Source organism: Vipera berus, assembly GCF_964194415.1.
Source record: "Vipera berus genome assembly, chromosome: 3".
NCBI classification, from domain to species: domain Eukaryota; kingdom Metazoa; phylum Chordata; class Lepidosauria; order Squamata; family Viperidae; genus Vipera; species Vipera berus.
Window position 1 is genome coordinate 80,491,326 of NC_138204.1, and position 25,670 is coordinate 80,516,995.

Sequence of the window (25,670 nt, forward strand, 5' to 3'; positions counted from 1 at the left end):
AATCAGAATAAATCTGGTTAATTGTTCTCATTGGTTAATTCTTCTCACTGTCAGGAAGTTTCTCCCTAATTCCGGGTTGCTTTTCTAGTTTCCATCCATTGTTTCTTGTCCTGCCCTCTAGGGCTTTGGAAAATAAGTTGACACCCCCCCCCCACCTCCTCTTTGTAGCAGCCTCTCAAATACTGGAATTCTGGTATCATCTCCCCACTCATCCTTCTTTTTTTTTAGACTAGCCAAACCCAAATCCTGCAATCTTTCTTCATGTTTTTGTCTCCAGGCCTTTAATCATCTTAGTTGCTCTTCTTTACACTTTTTCCAGTCTTAACGTCTCTTTCTGTAATGTGGTAACCAAAACTGGAAGCAGTATTCCAGGCGTGGCCTTACTAAAGCTTTACAAAGCGGCACTAATACTTCATGCATACAACCAAGGATTGTATTAGCTTTTTTGGCTCTTGCCACAAACTGCTGGCTCATATTTAAGTGACCGTCCATTAGGACTCTAAGGTCCCTCTCATAGTTACTGTACCTTTGGTTTTTCCTGCCTAAGTGTAAAACCTTGTTTTTCCCCACATTAAATTTCATTTTGTTGGATAGGGCCCATTGTTCAAGTCTGTCGAGAACCTTTTGGATCCAGAGCTTGTCTTCTAGGGTGTTGGCTATTCTTGCCAGCTTACTGTCATCTTCAAATTTGATGACTTCCCCTTCTACAAAGCAGACAAAAATGGAGAACTGGAGTTTGTTTTTTTTAAGGGGGAAGGAAAAAGTGTGCTATATTGGAAAAGAGATTAATAGTGTTATTTATTGTTATTTATACAATTTATATATATGCTGCCCCTCTCACCGATAAGACTTACAGACAGTAAAAATATATGGAAACAATTAATTTTTTTCAATGCTATATAACAACTAGAACCAAGGAGATGGAAGGCATAGAGATGAGAGTTTGTTTTCATGGAATGCGTCTAATAAAGGATACAGTAGGAAACAGAAAAACTACATACAGGCAGTCTTCATTTAGCAACTGACTCGTTTAGTGACTGTTCTCAGTTACAATGTTAATAAAAAGTAATTTTGCAACAAGTTCCTACATTTATGACTCTGCTGATCTGTAAAAGCAAAGGAAAGTTGACATAAATTCTTAAGTACAGTCAGTTTCAATGAGTGACCACTTCACTTAATGACTAAGATGCTGGTCCCAATTGTGCTCGCAAACCTGTATAACATGTATATTTTTGTTTCTAGGGTGGCCTATATTTTTTAATTGTGTTAAAAGTGAAAACATAAAAGTATGTAGGTGTAACAAACAACAACAGTGCAAGTTGTTTCATCATTATCCATTCTTAGCCCTTCTAGGAGATCTAACAACAAATTCTCTCATATGCCTCTGCGGGGTGCAACTGCAGAAAATCCAGAATACAATGTTTCCTTTTATTCTTACAACGAAATTCTTTTAGAAGAAAAAAAATATTTTTTTAAAAAAAGAATGAGGCTTGTATCTGAGTTAGTCTATCAAGTTAAATTAATCTGGGCTCCTTTGATTGCTTTTCATGCCAGGAACACACAGGAAGAGAAAATGCACCTCTTTCTTTCAATACATGGTTATTTCCAAACTGAGGCCAAAACATTCATGTTTCAGAATAAATGAATACATACTGTATAAATACCAAATAGTATTTTCCTCTCACCTTGGAAAGCAGCTATTCCTTATCCCTTTTTTATGGGAACAATTCAGTCAACCTTTTGGAACTTAACCATACATAATCTTAGTGATTGTTTTTTATTTGTTAGTTGCAGGCAGGATTTTTTTAAAGATAATTGCAGCATGAAAAAAGGATAAATCTCCCCTCAATAGAAACTATCCACCATTACCCATTCATCACATATAATTAAATAAACATGACTGCAGTAATGAGATTAACATCATGTGTGATTAGACCTTTAGTATTTCTTCTAAAAAAAACCGCAGTAACTTGAGGTGCTCAAACTCAGATACAAAGCATTTATTTAAAACACTGAATAATCCCTTTTTTCATATTTTCCACAGGCATTAAACCATTTAAAAAGTAACATAGTAAAAGCAATCTGTACATATTAAGATTTTTAAAAATGAAAATATCATAATAAATGTATGTACAAATTCATGCTTTTGCAGAAATCTTTCCAGGATCTTAGACTAACCTGAAACGATTACTACTATCAAATACAGCTGATAAATATTGTTGCCTTTTTCTCTTTTTCTTCTGGTTATAACATACTAACTTGACTATACTGATAAATGACATGCATTCAAGAAATTGTTTACTAACAAAATATCTAATGTTCTTCTGTTAGCAATACCCTGGGATTTATGTACATAAATCACTGTAAGGCAACATCCTTTATATTTTTAATGACATACCACAATCAGTCCACTCCTTCAATTAAAACAGATGCTACTATTTTGGAAGCCCAGCCATTCTAGACCTATTAATATAGTATTGGGAGTTACATGTGCATGGAATAACTTGTTATTAGGAAGATTTTAGCATGCTGTAATTTTTTTTGGGAATGCTACTAAATATTGTCCCTCTGGAACAGAAAATGCCATGTGTAGAAACTACTACTTTACACGGATTGGGGGTGGATGGGGTGAAGTTAAATAGCAGATAAAGGTCAAATGTTGATTCTACAGCTCACATTTACAGACTGAAAAATCTTTATTAAAATGCTTAATTGCAGAACACGTACAATGTTCCACTTATAAAACTAAACAGCCGACTATGTTTACTCAGAAGCAAGTCCCAGAGTTCAGAGCAGCTGTAGGCTGCTACCTAAAGCAAACAATTTAAAAGCCACTCCGAATAACCAAACTAATCCTGGCCTAACTCCTTCCCAAAGAAAGAAATTGGTATCTGGGCTGTACCACTTCAGACAGAAGAGAGGTAGCAAAAGTGATCGAATACTCTCTATTACAAAAATGAAAGTCGCAAAAGAAAAAGCCCTTCATGTAAAGAACTGGAACATTGTGGAGAAGTTTGCTTTCATTATTCCGTAATATCCTGGTTACTTGTGTGGTTTTTTTATTAAAAGGGAACAACCCCAATTCTGCAATGGTGGTGCAATCCATATCTTGCCACCTGAGAGTGAAGAATGTCTTCTCCTGCTTGCTGGGCCACTAAAATGCCCTACTTGGCACCACAGACCTAACCAGCTGCTTTGTTGGGGTGGCAGAAAAGCACTCATTGCTTTGGAGTATTTGCTTAATGCCCAATTCTAAACAAATGTTTGTCAGAAGGAAGTGCTGAGCACCGAGAGTCCAAAGTTTGGCAACTGAGGTACTTTTGTGCCAGGCACAAAAAAACGTAACTGGGGATGGCAGCCCTCAAAAGATGTAAAAATAAAGCCACACTAGAGGATGAGGACCTCCCCCCCTCCCCTGAGAAGCTGACCCTGCCACCTTGCCACAATTGGCTGTTAAGGTGCAGCCCTGGCACAGTGACATCTTACCACTGCCTAGACCTCTGAGGAAGGAGACTCCATAATGCTGCTTGTACCATTTCCAGTCTTAAAAGGAACACTGCAGAATTGAAACCACTCCTTCTATTCTTTCACATCCCTTCAAGTACATTTTTTTCCCATCCAGTAATTATTTACAAAGATGTCAGGTAACCCTGGGATCTGGGTTTTGGTACAGAGAACATATTCTTCTGTGGTTTCAGGGTTGAGTGATCTCAGGTGGCTCAGAGATCATTTGGACTGTGGCCTACCCCTGCTGCGGTCCCCATTTGGAGGAGAGGAATTCATGTATTTTCTTTGCCACTGATCGTCACTTGACTAATGCCATTTTCCAAGTACTGGCTCGAGGAATCTATGCTCCTGCCGAGCACCGCAGAGGGGATCCTCGAAGACCGGCGCTCCTGGCTTTTCTCCTCAAATGAGCAACAAATCATGCGCCTCATAGTATTTGACATCTCGTCGTCTTTGTAAGAGTAAATTATTGGATTCATGAGCGAGTTCAGCAGAGCTAGGAGAAGGAACCACCTTTTCACATTCTGAACCTCACAATGAGTGCAATTCAAACCATCAAGGAGTAGTACAACAAGTCCAGGAGTCCAGCACACAATAAAAGCACCTACGAGGGAAAACAGAGGAAAGATTTAAAAGGATTGTTGAAGAACAAATTTGCATTTTCTAAAAAAATGCTACTCATCCTAAAATGTACAGGCATAAAACAGTACCACACTTGCAAAATTCATCTACAGATTGTGATGGGCAAGATTCCATTATTTTACCCTCCAAATTATTTTTTTAATACTTGCTTCAAAGGAAAGTATACTATAGCCACCAATGCTCATTGGAAGTCTTACATTAGGTAATCTGCAGAAGGAGGCTCAACTTATTCTTCCTCCAAAATTCTCTATTATTATTGCCTAAAACACTTTGAAACTTCAAGATAGCATGGAATGCTACAAGATATTTTATGAACTGATATGAATCAAGTGGCTGACTGTTTCACAAAGCACTGAGAGCATCATGTGAATTACAGACTTAAACTTTCTCTCTTTGCTGTGATAGCCTGTATTGTAAATTTTTGTTATAACATCATTCTTTTTTTAAAAAAAAATTCCAGGCTGGTATAGAAGTGGAGGAATTTTCAGATGGCAACATCTAGAAAGATTATGTCTCCTCAACTTACATAACAGTTTTTTAAATCCAGTGTTTACACATTTCATCTGTTATGAAAAAGAGGAGCCCTGATAGATTACGAGTTGGTCATACGATTCCACAGGATCTTTTCTAATCCAATCCTGGAGTAAAATTTGAGAGTATAAATTCATCAGTACTTTTTCCTTGAGGTAATTTTCCTTAGGAATTGGTAGGAGACTGTTGATGGTTAGTAACATTCTGGAAGCAGCAGTAATGGACAGAAATGAATAATCTTTCTCTCTACTCCCACTCCATCACTTTCTCTTTGAGAATAAGTTAGTCTAGCCCAGTGAGGGCGAACCTTTTAGAAACCGAGTGCCCAAACCACAACCCAAAACCCACTTATTTATTGCAAAGTGCCAGGGCCGCATAAGCATTGTGGTGCCCTCAGGGGGAGCATGGGGGCATGGCCCACTGGGTGGGTGTGGCTGCGGTTGTCATGGCAGATTGGGTGAGCATGGCTACCCCAGGGCATGGGGTGGGGACGCCTGTGGGGGCTGGGCAGGGTTGGGGGAGATCCAGGTGGGTGGGGTGGTGGGCAGGAGGCCCCACATAGATGGGGGAGAGGTACACAATCCTAGCCGGGACTGGGGGGCCTTGGCAACGATGGGGATCTGGCCTTTCCTGCTTGGGGTGGCCTTTGGCTTGCTGGATGTGGGCATGCCCTACCACCTCTACTCGGGCTTGCTAGCCGGCTGCTTCTTCTCCTTTGTGTTGGGTGGGGCTGCTGCTCCGGGCGGCAGCCCAATAGACCTGCACAAGCTGCTGGCAGCAGTGCTACACGTGCCCACAGAGAAGGCTCTGAGTGCCACCGTTCGCCACCACTGGTCTAGCCTCTCAGTATAAAAAGAAGGTCCCCATCTTATGTTCAGTTTTTATCGCCTTCTAAAGATATTAAGTCTGAGTGATTGCTGGTATTCCTGAAACACTGTATTGCTTAGAAGGTACAATACAGGGAAAAAAAGAACAGCTTAAACATATGTACAAAAAATGCAAGAACATAATTGTGGAGTCACCAGGAATAAAACTTGATTTCCAGGCTCTAGGCAACCCAAATTCATCATTGAATTCGTTCAAGTAATATAGCACAAGTCTGCAATTAGAGTTTGGTGAGAAGGTAAAAATAAATGTAGCAAATCTTATTTACCTGTAATAGTTGCACCACCCACTAAACGATGGGTTGAAGGGGCTTCACAATAGAACGATTACTAAAGTGTAGGTGAGCAAGTTAGAAAAGCTTAGGCAGTACATTTTATTTTATTTACATCCCATTATTAAATTCCCAGTTATCAGAAAGTCTATTAAATTAAAAATTAAAACTACAATATTTAAAAATCCTTCTAATACATTAAATAATTATAAAGCAGTTCAAATGTATTATGTCTTCGTATCTAGTGCCAACACTGCAAGTCTGTACTCTAGGATTTCACTGCAAACAAGAGAGGGAAAGAGAGAAAAAGGCTACTCATAAACCAAATGTGTGCTTAGCTGAAGCCACAATTGCAGCCCAGCTTATAAAAATAGAAAAATTACAGCTCTGCACAAAAGGCAGGCCGTAGAAATCATACAGAGGAAAATCTGCTTTTTTTTTAAAGTCACAGTTTATATTTGAAGTAGTCTTTCCCCTCTTTTCTAAAGTTTACAAATATTTTAGTAAAGTGTTCTTGTGGCAACAAGGAAGTATTCTTCAAGTGATCTGGATATCTTTTGACCAGGGAAATGTGGAAATAATTGTTTCAACTATGTGCCTAGAGTTCAATTTACCAGTATACCATCCAACTGATATCCAGCTCAGTAACTCTTAGGACATAGGGAAGGTGAGCTGAGTTCAGTTCCTACGTTTCTGCCCGACTTGTTGCTGTGCAACTTTAAGGAAAACCTTCATTTTTCTAACTGCAACATGTGAGTAAAGATTATATGGTCAAGGTTGCATGTGTATCTTAGATGCTTCCATTCTGCACCACATGAGCATGAATTGTAGCTAACAGAATGCTAAAGTCTGGAAATCAAGCTTGATTCCTGGTGACTCCACAATTATGTTCTTGCATTTTTTTTAGGAACAATAGAAAGTGGTTTGGAATGTAATGATGATGATGATGATGATGATGATGATGTTGTTGTTGTTGTTGAAAGGGACCTCAGAGGTCATCTAGTCCAACCCCCTGCTTAGGCAGGAAACCCTATACCATTTCAGACAAATGGCTGTTCAGTCTCTTCTTAAAAACTTCCAGTGTTGGATCATTCACAGCTTCTGAAGGCAGGTTGTTCCACTGATTAATTGTTCTAACTGTCAGGAAATTTGTCCTTAGTTCTAGGTTGCTTCTCTTTTTGGTTAGTTTCCATCCGTTGCTTCTTCTCCTGCCCTCAGGTGCTTTGAAAAATAAACTCCCTTCTCTTTGTGGCAGCCCCTGAGATATAGGAATGCTGCTATCATGTCACCCCTCATCCTTCTGTTCTTTAAACTAGACATACCCAATTCCAGCAACCGTTCCTTATATGTTTTAGCCTCCAGTCCCCTAATCATCTTTTTTGCTCTTCTCTGTACTCTTTCTAGAGTCCCAACTTCCTAATCTAATTTACAGCCCCAAATAATTTAACATTCAAAGCACATTCAAGACAGAGGGTTTAATATGGAACATTTTCAGATGTTGAAAAAAGTTCTTATAAGTAATAATTATAGAAAGCAGTGTCAAGACAGATGATCTTAAGCAACATTCCCCAATCTGCTGCTCTCTGATGTATTGGACTACAGCTTACATAATTTACCATCATCATAGGAGTTGTAATTCCACCATATCTAGACAATACCAAATTGGGGAAAATTCAATTTTTAAACATAATCACATTCAATTTTATTTTTTTCCCCTGAAATTGCAGTTATAACAGCATGCAGATGGCTAGTCCTTTTATGTTTTGCAAATACATGAATATTAGCATATTTGGAACAACATTTAAATGGGACAAGTAAATAAAGTGTAATGAAGCTTTTTTATGATTTTTTTAAAAAATCCTGCCTCTATTAGTTACCTAAGTAACTCAGGGTGACCAACTTACATAATGTTCTTTCCTCCTTCCATTTTCCCAACAACAACCCTATGAGCGAGAGAGGGACTGAGCCAAACTAACCCAGCTGGCAATCATGCCTAAGAGGAGACTAGAACTCAAGAGTCTCCTGTTTCTGGACTAGCACCTTAATAATTACACCAAACTTTCAAACATTTGTAACCCATCAAGGCATAAGATTGCTCTAAGTCAGGGGTCTTCAAACTTGGCCCTTCTATGATTTGTGGACTTCCAACTCCCAGAATTCCTCAGCCAGTGCCTGACTGAGGAATTCTGGGAGTTGAAGTCCACAAGTCATAAAAGGGCCAAGTTTGAAGACCGCTGCTCTAAGTGGTACCCATTGCTTTCATATATGATACTAAAAATGCAAGTACATTTGGACTGCAAGTCTTGTTTTCTTCAAATCAGAATATATATTTTTGTTACCTTCTCAGAATTCGGATGATTTTGAGACTTGGAAGATATTCTGTAACATTGCTACAATATTAGCCGCATTCACCAGTCTATTGAAAGAGTTTATAACCTAAATCTATTTTCTCTTAAAGTCTTTCCTTAAAACTGCATTGATAAATCCTCTAGCTCCAATTATTACTTCCTTCATTCCACGTTCTGGAAAGTACATTTTTAAACATCCACTCAAAATGTTTGTGTACTGTCAATGTAAGCAATATATGTTTATATGAGGAGAGACTTAAGGGAAATAAGAGCATTTCTTCTCAAATATAGGCATGTCACAACAACGGCCAAGCACACTTTAAATTAGCAAACCAAAAGTCTTGTGCTGGCTTGCCTGGAATGCCATATTCTTTCTTTTCAAAAAAGTTGTTTTGAATTTTTAGCCAAGATACTTTTGTAAAAGTAATCTGCAAACCAAGAAGTTTCTAGAGCACTGTCTCCAACCCAGCAGCTTCTATATGCTTTGAAGTGTAATCCCATCGTCACACATAAGCACAATGACTTGAAATTGAAATTGTCCAAAGTCAGGAAACACACTGATCTGAGACATGAAAAAGTATAATATTCAACAGAAGTTTATGTAGTATCATTCAAAGGTTTGTACATTTTTTCCTTGATGCATCAGGAATTCAGGACAGTAATGACCGGCTTCACTTTTTTCCTAGCTCTTGGTATATATTATATATTATACAATACATATTACATATAACATATAATTTGTACATATTTTGACCATAATTCCCATGTTTTTATACAGATTGCTTAATCATCCTTTTAGCCACTTCTTTCTAGTTATGGTTAACTACTTAAAGATTCATTTCGGAGGAAAGCAGAGACTATTAAATGAACTATAGTATCTGACGCAGTTACTAAACAACAACTGAGTGTATAAATCTGGATGACAAATGTACAGTATACACTTCTGGTTTCTAGTCTTCTATTCCAAAGGAATATGAAGAAGTGAATAAACTGGCCAAAATAAAAACTCTTTGTCTTCATTAAAAAAAAAAGATCTTAAGTAAGAAGAGGGAGTAAATTTTTATACAGGTTTCCTCCCTAGCTACAGATAACAGTTTTTGGCCTGTGAATGCGAAGGTCAAATGTATCAGGAAGAGCCTATTATGCAAGATGAAGTGAGAATTAATAGCAAGAGATCTGAAAGAAAGAAAAGAGTCCAATTTTAAGCATCAAGAGCTTGGAGAAGAGATGCAGAAATATAAGCCCCCATACACTATTGTTACTTCCAACACTGCTTTACAGCAAACTCAATCTTACTGTAGCTAAAGCAGTCAGCATACAATCCTGTTAGTCTACAAGGTTTTTTTTTATTATTCTAAGGAATCTATGCCTTGTGTTTCCAGTGATGATGGCAGCCATGCTAGCTAGTAGGATATAATGGCTGTTCAATCTTCTACCCTCTTGCTAAAAAGAGTTGTCCAAACACTCTGATGGCAAAAGAATTTTCAGCAGGGCCTCCCCGACACTTACTGTCAGGCTCCAGCAAAGAGCTCAAATTCAGAAATTACAACACTAGCCATTGGCCCATTGCCACAAATCAATATCTAAGAAATGGAGAACTAGTTTTGGGGAATAAAACAAGACATTGGACAACTTAGGATAAATGAAAGCAGCATAGTAATTTTTCAACCACTAAAATACGCAGATACAGGGAGTGGAAACAGTCATTCTAAAATTTAGGTAGATTGTTATCTCTAAACATAATAGGAGAAAGAATTAGAAACTTCTGAAAAGCAATTGCAATGACGTGCAACCTTAAAGAAAATATTTCTGTTCTGCTGAGCAAATTAATCAGTTATAGCTTACTGCAAACAGAACCTTTATCTGATTTCTGAAAATGTTTCCATCAGTTTAGAATGGCTAGATGCTTTGTTTTACAAGTAGTTCATACTGGAAAACCCCTTTTTTCCCCGCCCAAAGGCAATGAAACATACTTGAAACATTGCAAATATGTGCATTAATTGCACATATTTGCATTAAGTCTTTTGAGGCATCTTTAATTCTTGTTAACTGTACTTAATTAGAGCAAGAGTTGCGTGTCAGATGCTCATTTCATTTGCAGTTCTGATCATGTATATTCAGGGCTTTTTTTCTCATAGAACGCTCAGAATGGAGTTCCGGCACCTTTTTTGGATGGAACCTTGTAGGGTAGGCAAGGCGGGTTGTATGACGCCTTACAAAAAAAGCACTGTGTATATTAAAAGCTGAATCATTAATGCCAACCGATCTTATTTGAAATAAAAATTTCAGAATTAGTGTTATAACTCCTAACTAGGGTTGTAAAATTTTTTCCTTGAAATATTCCTGATTGCAGGAACTCATCAACTGAGCTTTCTGTATGAATATTCCTGAGAGAAAAAGTTGCCTGAATTTCTGCAAGAATAAAAAATAAGTAAGGTTTGAAGAATAAAAAAGCTATGACAAAGAGACAGGGTGTAATCCTATTCAGATTTCAAGGCCTTCCTGCTGAAGGCTTTTAATCTTTTAGGTTGCTAAATATCTGCTACGCTTTGGAAATCAATCCACAATCTTAAGACCTGCCCTAGAGATGCGGTTTTGCAGGCCTGAATTCCATGGGGGGGGAAGCATTAGGAGGTTATGAGTCACCATAAAGGCTGATCAGAATTCCAGAAATTGAAGTAATTAATGGCAGATTGAATCTTGACATCAAAATGGTGTCCACCAAATATATTTCTTTGTTCTCTTCTGTACAAAGGATTGACAGCATTCTCCTATGGAAGAAAACAACTAAGCACTGCATTTGGTAGGTTTTAAATGGATTTAGCATTTTAGAATTGGAAGATAAAGTGCAGTTTTATATTTGCAAACATGTGTGGCAGAGCCCTTCCAAAAAAATACAATGCCCAGACACATGTGTATGTGACAGAGCCAGTTCCTCATCTAGCTGTCAAGTTTTTAATTTCACTTACGTACTAAAAAGAGAAGCTTAAAGCCACATGTAAGGCCACATCTGAAGCCTTAGATGGCATCAAGATATATCACTCCTCGCCCTCCAACTTCAAAGAAGTAGCTGGTACTCTCGAACACTGATTAAGTTTAACACTGGGCTGGAGTAGGTAGTCGTAGTAGAAGACTAATAAACAGGGACCTGGACTTGGGGCAGTGATTCTGTCTTATATGGATAGGGATGTTCTTCCCCTGAAAGAGGACGTTCTCTGTCTAGAGCAGGGGTAGGCAACCTTGGCTCTTTTATGACTCGTGGACTTCAACTCCCAGAATTCCTGAGCCAGCCATGCTGACTCAGGAATTCTGGGAGTTGAAGTCCACGAGTCATAAAAGAGCCAAGGTTGCCTACCCCTGATCTAGAGAGTACTCCCTGGCTTTGAATCACAGGATTTTAAAGTACAGGGAGTCCTCAACCTATGACCACAATAGAGCCCAAAATTTCCGTTGCTAAGTGAGATATTTGTTAAGTGAGCTTTGCCCCATTTTGCTATCTTTCTCGCCATACTGGTTAAGTGGATTACTACAGTTGTTAAGTGAGTGACACGGTTGTTAAGTGACTCTGGTTTCCCCATTGACTTTGCTTCTCAGACAGTGGCAAAAGGTAATCATAGGAACCTGGGACACTGCAACCGTCAGTTGCCAAGCGTCTGAATTTTGATCACGTGACCATGGGGAGGCCGCAATGGTTGTGTGAAAAATGGTCATAAGTCCCTTTTTTCAGTGCCGTTGTAGCTTCGGTCACTAAATGAACTGTTGTAAATCGAGGACTACTTGTAGTACCTGTTGCAGTGAAGCAGCTGAGATTCTTTCTAAGTTGCTTAGATTTAGCAAGTTAACTTTTTAATTATTTTAATTGATCTCTTTGGGTACCCATCTCGCTAACATGACTGTGGGTGGCTAATTGTTGTGATTCAGGGTCAGCCTGTGGGTTCGGCAGTTGGGTCGGACGACTCAGAGGAGGAGGGGGGTGTTGAAGACCTTGCTGATGATAGCCCTCAGGCAGGCCCCTCCCACTTGGTCACCATGGAGACCCAGCTGTGTGAGCCTGACAGTGTGGATGAAGATGACCCACAGCTGGCCCTGTTCAAGGACGCCCGACGCAGGAGGCAGTCAAGTAGGAGTAAACAGAGGAAGGCAATGGGGCTTCCCGGAAGGAGGGAGAGAGAAGCCACGCCCTGAACTCTTTATAAAGGACTTGTGTGGGGAGGGCTGGTTTGCTGAAAGCAACCGCTCAGATAGTGTTTCAAAGCTCTTGGTATCTTGGTTCGTGTCTTGTTTGTTTTTGTAATAAATTTGGCAGACGTATTCCAGCCTCTTGCCGTCTGTAAAGGGGTTGCCTTTTCTGCAAGCAGGCTGGTACAGAACACTAATACAGGTTAGAACTACAATATAAAAATACATATCCTGGCAAAGTAAAAAAAAAATCAAAGTGCCTTCTGTAAAAAACATGTATCAACAATCCCAAAGGTTCTTTTCAAAAGGCAACTGGACTTTCTTAGTTTTTTCTTGGAAACAGTTCACTTCTCATCCAAGAAACGTCTTCAGTTCTGAAGCTTCTTGAATGAGAAGCAAAACGCTTTCAAGAAAAAAAGTTTAAAAGTCCAGTTGCCTTTTGAAAGGCACCTTTGGGACAAACATGGCCTGAATGATTGAGAATCTCCATAGACATATACCAACAATGTGGGCTAAATTACTAAATTAAATCTATGCAATGGTTGTCTCAAAAGTGCTTTTTTCTTCAAAAGGCAATTGGACTGTTTTTCTCTTTTGAGGAAGAAAACGTTTCACTTCTCATTAAGACTCTTCATCAGTTCTGATGTGTGTGTGTGTTTTTGTGTGTGTGTGTGTGTGTGTGTGTGTGTGTGTGTGTGTGTGTTGATGGAAGGATAGCTCCTGACAACTGAAACTGGGAAGTGTGGGGATAGAAGGATAGGTGGATAGTGGTGGAAGAATTGTATTTTTTTTTGCAGTCATCTGGTTGTTAGCACTCTCTGTGAAAACTGTTGAGGCCACTTGGAGGTTTATCTGTGCCATCAGAGTCACCTGAATCAGGTTGCAATTGGTTGTGGAATCTTCTTGGAACAGCTGCAAGGGCTGCATTGTAAACTGGAGATAGGGGGTGTCTTATTCCTCCCCCTCTGTTGAGGGAGGGGTGTTCAAACCAATGGTCCTCTCTATCCAAAATGTGGAACTTGCAACTATGCAAATGGTTAGACCCTGGCTTGATTACTACAATCCAATACATTCTATAAAGGATTTCTCTTGAAAAGTTTCTGGAAGTTGCAATTAGTAATATACCCAAATCCAGGGCTTTTTTTCTCATAGAACGCTCAGAACGGAGTTCCGGCACCTTTTTTGGATGGAACCTTGTAGGGTAGGCAAGACGGGTTGTATGACATGTGTGAGTTCTGGCACCTTTTTCTTTTACAAAAAAAGCACAGCCCAAATCTATTAATTGCTGCAAGGTATAGGGATCATGCTATGCTTGTACTGAAAAATCTGTTCTGGATGTCAGTTGCTTAGTAGACAAAATTTAACATTAAAGCCCTTAATGGCTTGGGTCATGGCTCTAGGAGGACCACCTCCATTGTTACAAACTTGTCCTGGTGTTATCTACAGAAAAGGCCCTTTTTTAAAAAAACTCTCACTGTCAGAGGTTTGTTTATCTGCCACATAGAAGTTAGCGTTTTCCTGTATCGCTCCCAAGCTATGGAAAGAATTAGTGTGGAACTGCATTTGACCCCCACTCTTGATACCTCAAAAATCTGTAAAGATGGATCTCCTATGCCATGCTTTTAAGTATTATTGTTAATTGATGTTATGTTTTAAATTTTTGCATAAGTTCCCTTTTTAAAATTTTGCTAGCGACCACGAATATTCATTTCAGCAAAAAGCTATATTAAGCAGGAATTAAATGCCCCAGTAAATATTACCTGTGCTGAAAAACTGTGTTTGGAAGCCATACTCTACCAACAATGCGCTGGCTGTGAGAGAAAAGATTTGCAGTCAAATTTCTGGAGAGCACTAAATTGCAGGAGTGTGTGTGTGTGTGTGTGTGTTATTTAACAGTTTTCCTTTTATAAATACAGCAATATGGGTATTTGTTTTGGCTTTACTCATAGTAAAGGAAATGTATTGCTGATATTTTGGATTTCAACCAATTACTACTGGGAAATTCTGCCAACGTTTGTGAACTATGGTTTAATTTAATCTTCACTTTATGAAAGCTTTATGTTTGATCTAGCACCACTTCTAGAGAGACTGTCTTGGTTGTGCCACCCCATAACATCGATCTCAGATGCTCTGATAGGAAATGAAAATAAGAAGAAATGTATAACCACCTAAAGAAGAAAGAAAAACTCTGCAAGAAGTTTCACATCACAAGAGCATTATAACTGTAATTAAGCATAATTTATTGCTTAGGGCAAGAGATTACATTAATACCGAACAATTTATAAGCATACAAAATATCTGTATAACAGTGATAGCATTGATTTACTTGGCTTAGCACCGATTTCAAGCTCTTGCCAAATGATATGTTCCAATTTAAGAAATGGACTACAGTTTTCCATCTGCTAAATAAAATCAGACAGAGGTGCCAAAAGAGTTGGATAAGTAATAGAAGACCGCACTCTAGGTGCAGAACCCTTCTCCTGAATTGGGCTATTACTGACGTTTATTATTAAGTATTCCACTTTTTATTTAGGTTATATAGATAGGGGTTTTTTCCCCCCATCCCTCTAAATTCTCGTTAGATGAGAAGCAAGCCGTCTGCCAGACTGAAATGACTTACCAGACTATGTCCTTGAGTCTAGCACAGATAAGAATGTTAAACTGGCCTTCTGCGTGTTACGTCTATCTCATAGTGTTACAATATGGATGTCCCCAGCAAGACAGAGAAATGCTTTTTTGTTGTTGTTGTTATCTTCTGTCAAGAAGGCAACTCTAAGAAGATTAACATGGCATATTCATAAATATGAAAGAAGCTATTCAAAAGGAGATAAAGGCTACAAGCAGCCACCCCCAGGCTTCTGAAGGCTACTTCATCTTCCTTTCTGAACACCTGCTCAACAGCTTGAGTCCAAGATGTTTCTTTCTAACATAACAACTTTTCTATCAGGTGACAATGAATTTGTGGGAAGAAATTATCTTTGTAAAAGTATCTTACATAAGAAAGGAATCCTAACTAAGTTGCTAACAAATTAGGAAATATGACATGAGCTAAGTAAAGTTAACACTTTTAATTAGACTGTCCTAATCTGATAACCTTCAAATATGCTAAATTACAGCCAGCATCCTCATAATTGAGAATGATGAGAACTGTCATCCATTACATCTGATGGAATCCAGATTGTCAAAAAGAAGCAAAAAGAATTATGTCAGAAGACAAGCGATTTTAAAGGGGACAAATTCCCTAAATCCTCTATAATTTGACCTCTCAGATTATGCCAGTATCTGAAACTAGTTTTGCAGAACACCAAGTTACCCCAATTTTTAAGAATCCATATCAGACATTCAAGCAACTAACCAAGGTGTTTTTAAAAATCTGTTAACTAATTAATTAGATATGTCTTATTTATGCCTGAAGTACAGAATACACCAATTCTCCTCTAAATTAGAGAGGCAATTGAGCATATGTGATAACTATCAAACTCAAACCAAACTTCTCCCCATTTTTCACTTCAGTGCTTCTATTACTTATTAACAGACTCACACATTGCCTTTTGATATTTGTCGCCCTTTGATGGATTCTATCTTTTAACCAAATAGTTCCGATACAGCACCTTAACAAGATATCCTATGTACAGTATTGACTTGTTTTGCTGCTACTCCCACATGCCAAATGTATTGCATGATTTTTTTTGATGATCCTTAAACAACTCCCCCAGTACTCGCATGGATAGAAACTGGACCAAATTAAGCTATTATCATAAATATCAAGAGCCTCACAAACAGTGAAAGCTGAAACTACCATCTAAACTAGTCATTTGAGGGGAGACTTCTCTTTTTGCACTAAGACACCAGCCTGGGAATTTAAGTGACTCTGAAGTGAATCAGTTTTCTTAACTGCAAATGGAATGTTTTTCACTAATAAAACAGTCCATGCATTAAAACTCTAAAGAGGAGGAATTTAAGCCTTAGCAGTGAGTCAGCAGCTGCATAGCTCCCCCACAATGTTACACGACAACCATATGCTGGGAGCTTGATGCTGCCGGCATCAAGCTCCCTGCGCCCTGTGCGTTCCCACAGAGAGGGCCTCCTCAGGGTGCCACCGGTCAGAGAATGCCGTCTGGTGGCCCCCAGGGGGAGATCCTTCTCTGTGGGCGCCCCGGAGCTATGGAACCAGTTACCGGTTGAGCTCCGGACGGCGCCCGATCTGCGCTCCTTTCGCCGCGATCTGAAAACATACTTGTTCGAGCAAGCCGGCCTGGCCTGAGGGGGGATTGGTGGGGTTTTTTATCATTTTTATTGGGGTTTTTACTATGTATCAATTGTATTTTAATCGGGCATGCATTTAATTATCTTTTAATTTTTGTAAATTTCTGTGTTTTATTCTTGCCCTGTACACCGCCCTGAGTCCTTCGGGAGAAGGGCGGTATAGAAATGATAATAAATTAAATTAAATTAAATATGTAAATAAACGGAGTATATTTTTCTGAAGAATGGGACCAAGATTGTATAATACATCACAAGAACACAGGCTGAGTCCTAATTACTTGAAGGGTGGAACAACAAATATGTGTGTGTGTGTGTGTGTATGTGTGTGTGTGTATGTGTGTGTGTGTGTATACACATACATACATACACATACATACATACACATACATACATACATGCATACATACATACACACACATTTACAGGTGCCGAGAAAAACACTTTTTAAAACTAGATAATAGTAGCACAGCTCACCATCTCCCATCTCTTACCTAACACTGCCATAACGGTCTTCATAAGTTTCATTGGCGTCTTCCTGCGGCTGATGGATCCACTAGTATGCGGAGACAAAACGTTTGTTTTTCTCTGGACATACATGTAGATTCTTATGTATACAACAACCATGATGAAGAAAACTCCCAGATTGGAGACTGTCCAAAATATCAAATAACTCCTGCTATAAATAGGAGCGAGAGAAGAGCAGGTAGAAATGTCACACAGGCAGTTCCAGCCTAAGGTGGGCACCGCGCCCATGAAAATTGCTATGGCCCAGATCAACAAAATTAAAAATGTGACCCTCTTCTTTGTGAGATTACTGTGAACCCGCATCTTCACAATAGATATGTGCCGCTCAACGGCAATTACCAGTAAGTTGGCCAGAGAAGCTGTCAAACTGGTGTCCAAAAGTCCCTGGCGCAAAAACCACCTATTGACACTTAATGTTCTTGACACTGGGCCAGTGTTGAACATCAAAAACACATAAGCGATGCCTGCAAAAAAATCTGCAGCAGCAAGGTTGGCTAGCAAATAATAAAAGGGGTAGTGAAACTTCTTGTTTTTTACCACAGCAGCTATGACCAATGAATTTGAAAGGAAGATAAATAAACAAAAAAAGGTCCCAAAGCATAAAACAATTACAAGAGTTGTCCCTGACCACTCGTCTGCTGTATCAGCATTACTCCTATTGTAAAAGAAGTCCATGCGTTTATCATAGTGGCATTCATTCATCCTGGACTTGGGAATTGCATTCTAGAGGGGGGGAAAGATAAAAAAAATGTAGTTAAAGTTTTGCTTCATTATGTTTTTACAATTGCTGTAACTATTACACTTTCACTCCAAAATGATATTCACATTAATACCATTAAATCAACATTTTTAACGACTGTATGTTGCCCAAAATATAGCTCTGTGTACATTGCAACATTAGCTAGATACAGAACTGAGATATTTTCTTCCACTTTCTGCATTTTTCATGCAGGAATAAAACATTTTAAATAAACAAAGATAGGATTGCGAACTCCATTGACCTGAAATATTACATTCTTTCTAATGAAATGTTAAACATGATAATGTGCCAAACTTCAAATCCAGACTTAATATATAAGCCATAACTTTAATACAATAGCTATGATATACTTTGGGAATGCACAATAATATACATAAATAAATATTCCTTATTCAATATCTTCAGCAGCATGTACCATCAATGAATTTAAGCACCCCTGGTGTTTACTGAAACTTTTAAACACAGTACTTATTTTGACAAACCATGATAACCATTTAAAGAATGGCAGAAAGATATATCTAAATTTAGACAGAATAAAAACCACAAATTAAATGTAAACCGTTAAAGATGCAAAGGAAAGAGAAGGATTTCTCTTCTGTCCCACAGAGATTGAAATCCCTTGATCATAGATCACAAAATAGATTAGTTGTGGTTCTAAGATGAAGAAGACAAAGACGATTGGGTCACATATTTTGCCAAGTTATAGTACAAAAGCTTGGCTTCATTTACAGGCAATGCGTAACTGCAAGCATTCTGTGCTCATGGTTTATGGCTTGGTGTTTCTACAATCCAAGCCATTCTGGGCTCTTCTTTTAAGTGTTTTACTGAATCAGATGTAGAACAAAGCGATGCTTTCAAAGGCATTTGCGTCTGTCCTAGCAATTGTCCAAAAGTCTACCATGACTCTGCCTCATGCTCTTGATTTAATGTTAAATTCCTCTTGATGCTTTTCCAATACATCAACTACAGATACTCCTCGACCTACGACCTCATTTGAGCCCAACATTTATGTTGCAAAGTGAAAAATTTGTCAAGTGAGTTTTGCCCCATTTTACGACTTTTCTTGCTACTTTCTTGTTAAATGAATCACTTCAATTGTTAAGTTAGCAACCTGGTTGTTAAGTGAATCTGGCCTCCCCACTGACTTTGCTTGTCAGAAGTTCGTCAAAAGCTGATCACATGACCCCGGGACAGTGCAATTGTCATAAATATGGACCAGTTGCCAAGGATCCGAATGTAAATCATATGACCATGGGGATGCTGCAAAAGTTGTAAGTGTGGTCATAAGTCAGGTTTTTTTTAGTGCTGTTGTAACTTTGAATGGTCACTAAATGAACTGTTGTAAGTCAAGGACTACCTGTATTTGTCTTTGTCTGCTGTTTCTCTTCTATTATATGCTTCTTGAGCCAACATCCATAAAGGTGTTTTCAGGCACAGCCTGGGTTTATATTTATTCCATATTTTCAATAGGGAACATCTAATAAAATGATTTTTGAAATCCATGTTAATTTTAACATCATCATACCATAAATATCCATGCTATCAAACCTCAGGTCATGATCTTTTAGCTCTAAAAATACCTCGTTTCTCAGCAACATCCATCCAGATAGAACAAGTAAGAAAATACAATTTCAAATTTGGTAAACCCAGTCCTTCTCTTTCTTTTGCATCTTTAACAATTTTGTGGTTTTTTTTATTCCTTTGCCATCCAAATTTAGATATATCTTTCTGCCATTATTTAAATGGCATCATTGTTTGTCAAAATAGGTATTGTCTGAAAAACATTCTTGCCAAAACATTCATTTTTTTCATATAAATTCTCCCCAACAGTGTCTCCCTTAATTTCTTTCATCTTAACATATTTACACATTTTTTCTGAAATAACATACAATTAAGATTTGTCATTTTTATGTATTTTACTTTTTCTCAATCTTAAAAACAGTTTTATACATTAGTTCTATTAAATCTTCTAATTTCATATTATTTGCTAACATCTTTGTCTTCTGATTATTAATATTACTTGCTGTGCAGCCTCATACTCTTAAGTTTCCCAGAATGTCAGTAGAGGAATGTCTTCAAATCAGAAAACAAGAGCACAGAAAATCTTCGATTTTCTTAGTATACACTATTAAATGTTATAATTTAAAGATGGCTATTACAAATTTAGGACGCAAAGCTGAATTTTCTATTTGTATCAGTGGTAGGAGAAAGAAAAACGGCCTTCTATCTATACCATGGGTCGGCAACCTGCGGCTCCCAGTCGCCCGGTGCGCGTGCACCTCTCTGAACGGGCGGAGGTGCGCTCGCACCACTCCGAATGGGAGGAGGTGCGCGCGCACCACTCCAAAGGTTTGGAGAGCTGCGCGCGCACCTCTCTCGCACCTCCGCCCGAACACCCGTTTGGAGACCTGCTGGTGTTCGGGCGGAGGTGCGGTTTGGAGACCTGCTGGTGCCGGTTTAGAAAGCTTTCTAAACCGGCACCAGCAGGTGTCCAAACGGGTGTTCGGGCGGAGGTGCGCACACACCTCTCCAAAGGTTTTGAGACCTGCACGCGCAGCTCTCCAAACCTTTGGAGAGGTGCACGCGCACCTCCGCCCGAACACCCGTTTGGACACCTGCTGGTGCTGCACCAGCAGGTCTCCAAGCGGGTGTTCGGGCGGCAGTTTGGAGGTCCCAGGGGTGGCTCCGGCGACGCCCGGGCTGAAGGCGGCGCTGCAACCCAGCGCCCATCACCACGGAGACCCGTCGCCGCTGGCGTGCAGGTGCGTCCACATAAAAAAAGTGGAACCGCGCGTGTGTATCCACGCACGCGCATGCGCAAAAACAAAAGGTTTTGCGCATGCGTAAAACGTTTTGTTTTATGCGTATGCGCGTGCGTGGATGCACGCGCGCAGCTCCCACTTTTTTTTATATGTGATGGAACCGGTTCCCAGTGGCTCTTTTGCTTTTTTTGCTGATCTATACGGATATATACATTTCGTCTCATAGGACAAAACTCTTCTTTACAGTAGCTCAAATTTTGTAGGAGACACACATCTAGAATGGTAGGAAACCAAAACAGAATACGTGAGTGGAAATGACTAGTATCTCCATAACGTTTTAGAACAGACATGTCAAACCCAAGGCCCAGGGGCCGGATCCGGCCCGCAAAGTGGTTTCATGTGGCCCGCGAAGCCATCCTGAAAACAGTGAGGGAACGGCCCCCACTGCCTTGGCCCTGGCCCAGAGACCCTCCTTCTGCCAGAGACCCTCAGATCTGTCCCACTCCTGACCAGGCTCCCATAGGCACCTTTGATGCGAATTGGCCATGCCCACCCAGTAGGCCATACGCACTCTAGCCACGCCCACCCAGTAGGCCACGCCCACCCTGACCATACCCACCCGGCCCCCTGAGGGCAACCGCAATGCTGATGCGCCCCTCAATGAAATTGAGTTTGACACCCCTGTTTTAGAAGGTGAAGTGTGGTAGGAAATGTTTCCTTTTCTCCAATTGGTCAATCATATTCAAGCTGAAAATACAAAAAGCCAGAGCTGTTGATAAAACAATGAAGAAGGACTGGGAAAAGTCCCCAAAACAAAAGCTCCAGTTCAGATTTGTTTTCTAAGGGAAAGCATTTGTAAATATAAAATGTACTTTAAAAACGGTTAAAAAATTTTTTTTTTGATGGATGGAATCTGCCCAAATTTCAAAAAGAATCATTTTTATTATGACACTTGTTTTTTTTAAAAAAAATGTATACAGTATGCCCAGGGAATAATAGCTAGTTTTCAGTTCTTAATTACATGTCTATGGATATCACTGAGAATATTAATTTAAAATGCATCATTTGTGAGCTAATCAGAGTAAAATAGTCTTTTCTTTTGGCTTGTAACGAATCAGAAAGACATATTTTACTTCAGAAACGTACATCCATAAAGAAAGTCGAATGAAATGTAATTGCACAAGTCTTAGGTTCAAATAACATGTAACAACTTGCATTTATAAAACAATAGTTGAGTCTGAAGGTAACACCTTGAGGAAGTTGTACTGCAGCTTTGGGAAACAGTAGCAAATCTGTTACAATTAGTGCAAAGAAAATCACTTGAGTATAATAACATCAAACCACACTAATAAACCATAGAACTCTCAATTTTTCTACTCGATTGCTATAGTGTTACTCCTTCCGACCAGTCCAGTCCTGTCCTCTACTTGTTCCTATCAACAATACATTGGCAAACACAGGAAGATTCAGGTTTCTTGTTAGGAAATCTTAGACTCTGAAAAATAAAGCTAGACATATCTTTGCAGCCAATTACATAAACAGTAGAATATGGAATCCTTAAGGAACAAAACACTCCACCCCAGATCAAGCAACCTCTGTTTCAAAGACCTACCAAAGGAAAAGCAAAAATGTACCAAATGTGGAGAGGACTAAGGACCAAGAATTATGAAAATGCAATCTCTGCAATTTATTCTATATGAATTAACTTCCCTTTTGGCAATGAACACCCAATTTTAGGTCAACAAAGAGAGGGATTTCAGCTCATTATATTCTACTTACCAATGTAGCCATCTGATAAAATAGTGAATATTTGATTATGGAATTATTTGATTATGGAATTCACATAGCTCTCTGACATTGATTAGCATTGAAAATGTCAGCCCTCTTCCCATTACCCAGGTAGACCAACACTCTGCTCATCCTTGCCCAGCACCACTTCATGTTTGGGTATAAGAAACCATGGGTGATAGGATGCTGCTGTATTTGAACCAGCATCACCATTCATCTATGAGTTTGCATCTTGAAACAACCCACACAATCTTCAGTTTGTTATCAGTTTGACAACTGTGGTTTTTTTCTTTCTCTGTGCTTCAAGAGAGTTAGGAGGTTAGGTTAGCGTGATAAATTAGTTACTGAGCAGCATCTATGGGTAAGTCCTGTGATTTCTGAGGAAGAGTAAGTGATGTGTAACCAGACAGCCAGTTTGGTCTAGTAGTTAAGGCACCAGGCTAGAAACTGGGAGATGGTTTGAGTTCTAGTCCTGTCTTAGGCACAAAGCCAGCTGGGTGACTTTGGGCCAGTCACTCTCTCTCAACTTAATTCACGTCACAAGTTTGTTGTTGTGGGATAAATTGGAAGATGTGTTCACCACCTTCACTTATTTATTATAATAATAATAAAGGCAGGATTAAAAAATCTAAAAAATCTAAAAAATCTAAAATAAATCAAGACTGACTTGAAGGAACCATATACATACATACATACATACATACATACATACATACATACATATACATATATAAAAACGCCCCCACAGCATGAACAAACAAGATGATACCTCTCACCTACCAGCCATTTGGAAACCCGCCTTGACTGACAGACGAGTCCCAACCACCAAGAATGATACCAGACCCAAACTCATGATAACATCACATGACATCACCACCAGACAACCATTCAAAAAGCAAATCCGAACCCACAACGATAACGAGACACAACCACAAAACAGAAACCTAACTACAGCTGCAACATCAGCCACTTTAAACCCCTCCAAACCACACAATAAGCAAACTGACACCCACTATAAAAACATGGCACCACCACAAACACGGAGCCGAACAAAAGCAGCACAACTCACCAGTTCAGGTCTAAGGCTGGCAGCTGAGACCAGCCCATCCACTCAAAACACACCCCCACCCAATCAGAACACAGCTAACCCCCCACCCAATCAGAGCACACCTCCACCCACAGAACACACCCCCTCTGGCAGTTTAAAAAAGAGGAACAAACAGCCACTACCACACACTTCTCCCAGAAGAACGAAGCTGAAGCCACCAGCCTGAGGATGACGGATGAGATTTTGTCGAAACGTTGCTCTTACACCTTCAATTCTACGTGGGGAAAAACCCGAATGACCAAAGATCTATCTATCTATCTATCTATCTATCTATCTATCTATCTATCTGTCTGTCTGTCTGTCTGTCTGTCTGTCTGTGTGTGTGTGTGTGTGTGTATGTGTGTGTGTATATATATACATACATACATATACACATATACACATACACATACACACACACACACACACACACACACACACACACACATACACATTAATATTCAATAAAATTCCCTCCCCCTATTTTCCCCACAAGAACAATACTGTGGGATGGATTGTGCTGTGTGTGTGTGACTGGCCCAAAATGGCCTCATTGAGAAAAACTAGCATGATATAAGTGCACCTACCATCAAAAGGTTAACTCTAAACAAAGCAGCCACTTGAGGTTATAGGAGAGAAGAGTACTGAGAAACAACTGTGTAAATGTGAAGTGTAAAAACAAATGCTGTGATTAGGCTTTGATTATATACTTGTTAAGGGACGTGGTGGCTCAGTGGGTTAGGACGCTGAGCTTGTCGATCAGAAGGTCGGGAGTTTGGCGGGTCGAATCCTGAGTGCCGCGTAACAGAGTGAGCGCCTGTTACTCATCCCAGCTTCTGCCAACCTATGAGTTAGAAAGCACGTAAAAATGCAAGTAGAAAAATAGGGACCACTACGGTGGGAAGGTAACAGCGTTCCGTGTGCCTTTGGCGTCTAGTCATGCTGGCCACATGACCACGGAGACATCCTCCGACAAGCACTGGCTCTTCGGCTTTGAAACGGAGATGAGCACTGGCCCCTAGAGTCGGAAACGACTAGCACGCATGTGCGGGGGAACCTTTACCTTTATATACTTGTTAAATTAATACTTGCTTTATGAATCATTAACTTTGCACATTGTGTAACATTATGCAGTGCAACTTGATTTGCAGAGAAAAGGCTTGCTACCAGATTTCCATCACCAAGTGCGGGTTTACAAAACTAATGGCCTAGTATTTTGGCAGAGTACCATACAAGCTTACTTAAGAATAGTTCAAGAGCAAAAGGAAAGCAATTATGCTATAGGCGGGTTAAAGTGCATTATGTATTTGGTTATTTATATAGTTGGTTAATATTAGTTAGATTATGATTATTATATATTTGTAACCCTGTAATCAGCTTTGGGAAGTGGGGGAGGGGAGGGGGGTTAGGGGTGGGTTGGGGATGGGATAATATTGTAACTTTTATAAAACTTTTCAATAAAAAATAAAAAAGAGCAAAAGGAAATCAAAAGCTTTCATGTAATAGAGTTGGCAAGAGGAATGTATTTCTGATTAGTATTGAAGACAAAACATTTCTGATCATCTATATTTTATTGTAATATTTCTTAATGTTTACGAGCATGTAAATTTATCCATTAATACATGGAAGGCATTGGAAATAATTTAGTTCATATGTAAAACAATAAATGAAAGGAATGAATTAGCAGTTATAAAACATTTGGCATTTAGGATTTCAGCACTTCTGATTCATAAATGAATTGTGCCTGGATTTGCACAACATGCAACATTTTATAAACAATTACTTTTGAATGAGTCACAATTAGCTAAGTTCACAACCTGTATTAAGGCAAAAACTATAGTTTTCAACCATAATTCAGATATCAGAGTAAGTCATCAGTAAAACAAAGCACATTATGCCTTATATGAATCCTTCAATTATTTCACTTCATCCTAAGAGGATGAGAAGGGAGAGGCAAAGGAGGGAGATGGCAATTATCTCTCAAGAAAGCTTGGTGTGACCATACTGCTGATTTGACAGACTAGCCTTGTATCAGGCTATAATGACAGGGCAGCAATATTACTTGTGTACTGCCAATCTTTTTTTATGGCAGGATGTTTTCAGCATCTCTTGAAAGGAC

General features: G+C 39.2%; 1 protein-coding gene across 3 annotated transcripts in view; it reads right to left on the minus strand.

Annotated features, from left to right (window-relative positions):
- Positions 1–657: 657 nt before the first annotated feature.
- The window catches only part of LPAR3 (lysophosphatidic acid receptor 3), a 35,304-nt gene continuing 10,291 nt past the window's right edge, over positions 658–25,670 (minus strand). The window contains exons 2-4 of one of the 3 annotated variants that reach the window (XM_081326078.1): positions 17,121–17,877; positions 14,124–14,174; positions 658–4,111 (exon numbers count right to left, since the gene is read on the minus strand). In XM_081326078.1, the coding sequence (XP_081182204.1) occupies positions 3,780–4,111; positions 14,124–14,174; positions 17,121–17,856 (1,119 nt within the window). In that variant the 5' untranslated portion in view covers positions 17,857–17,877 and the 3' untranslated portion in view covers positions 658–3,779. Of the gene's footprint in view, positions 4,112–8,727; positions 9,361–14,123; positions 14,175–17,120; positions 17,878–25,670 lie in introns of those variants that run through there. The other 2 variants (XM_081326080.1, XM_081326079.1) reach the window with 2 other exon arrangements.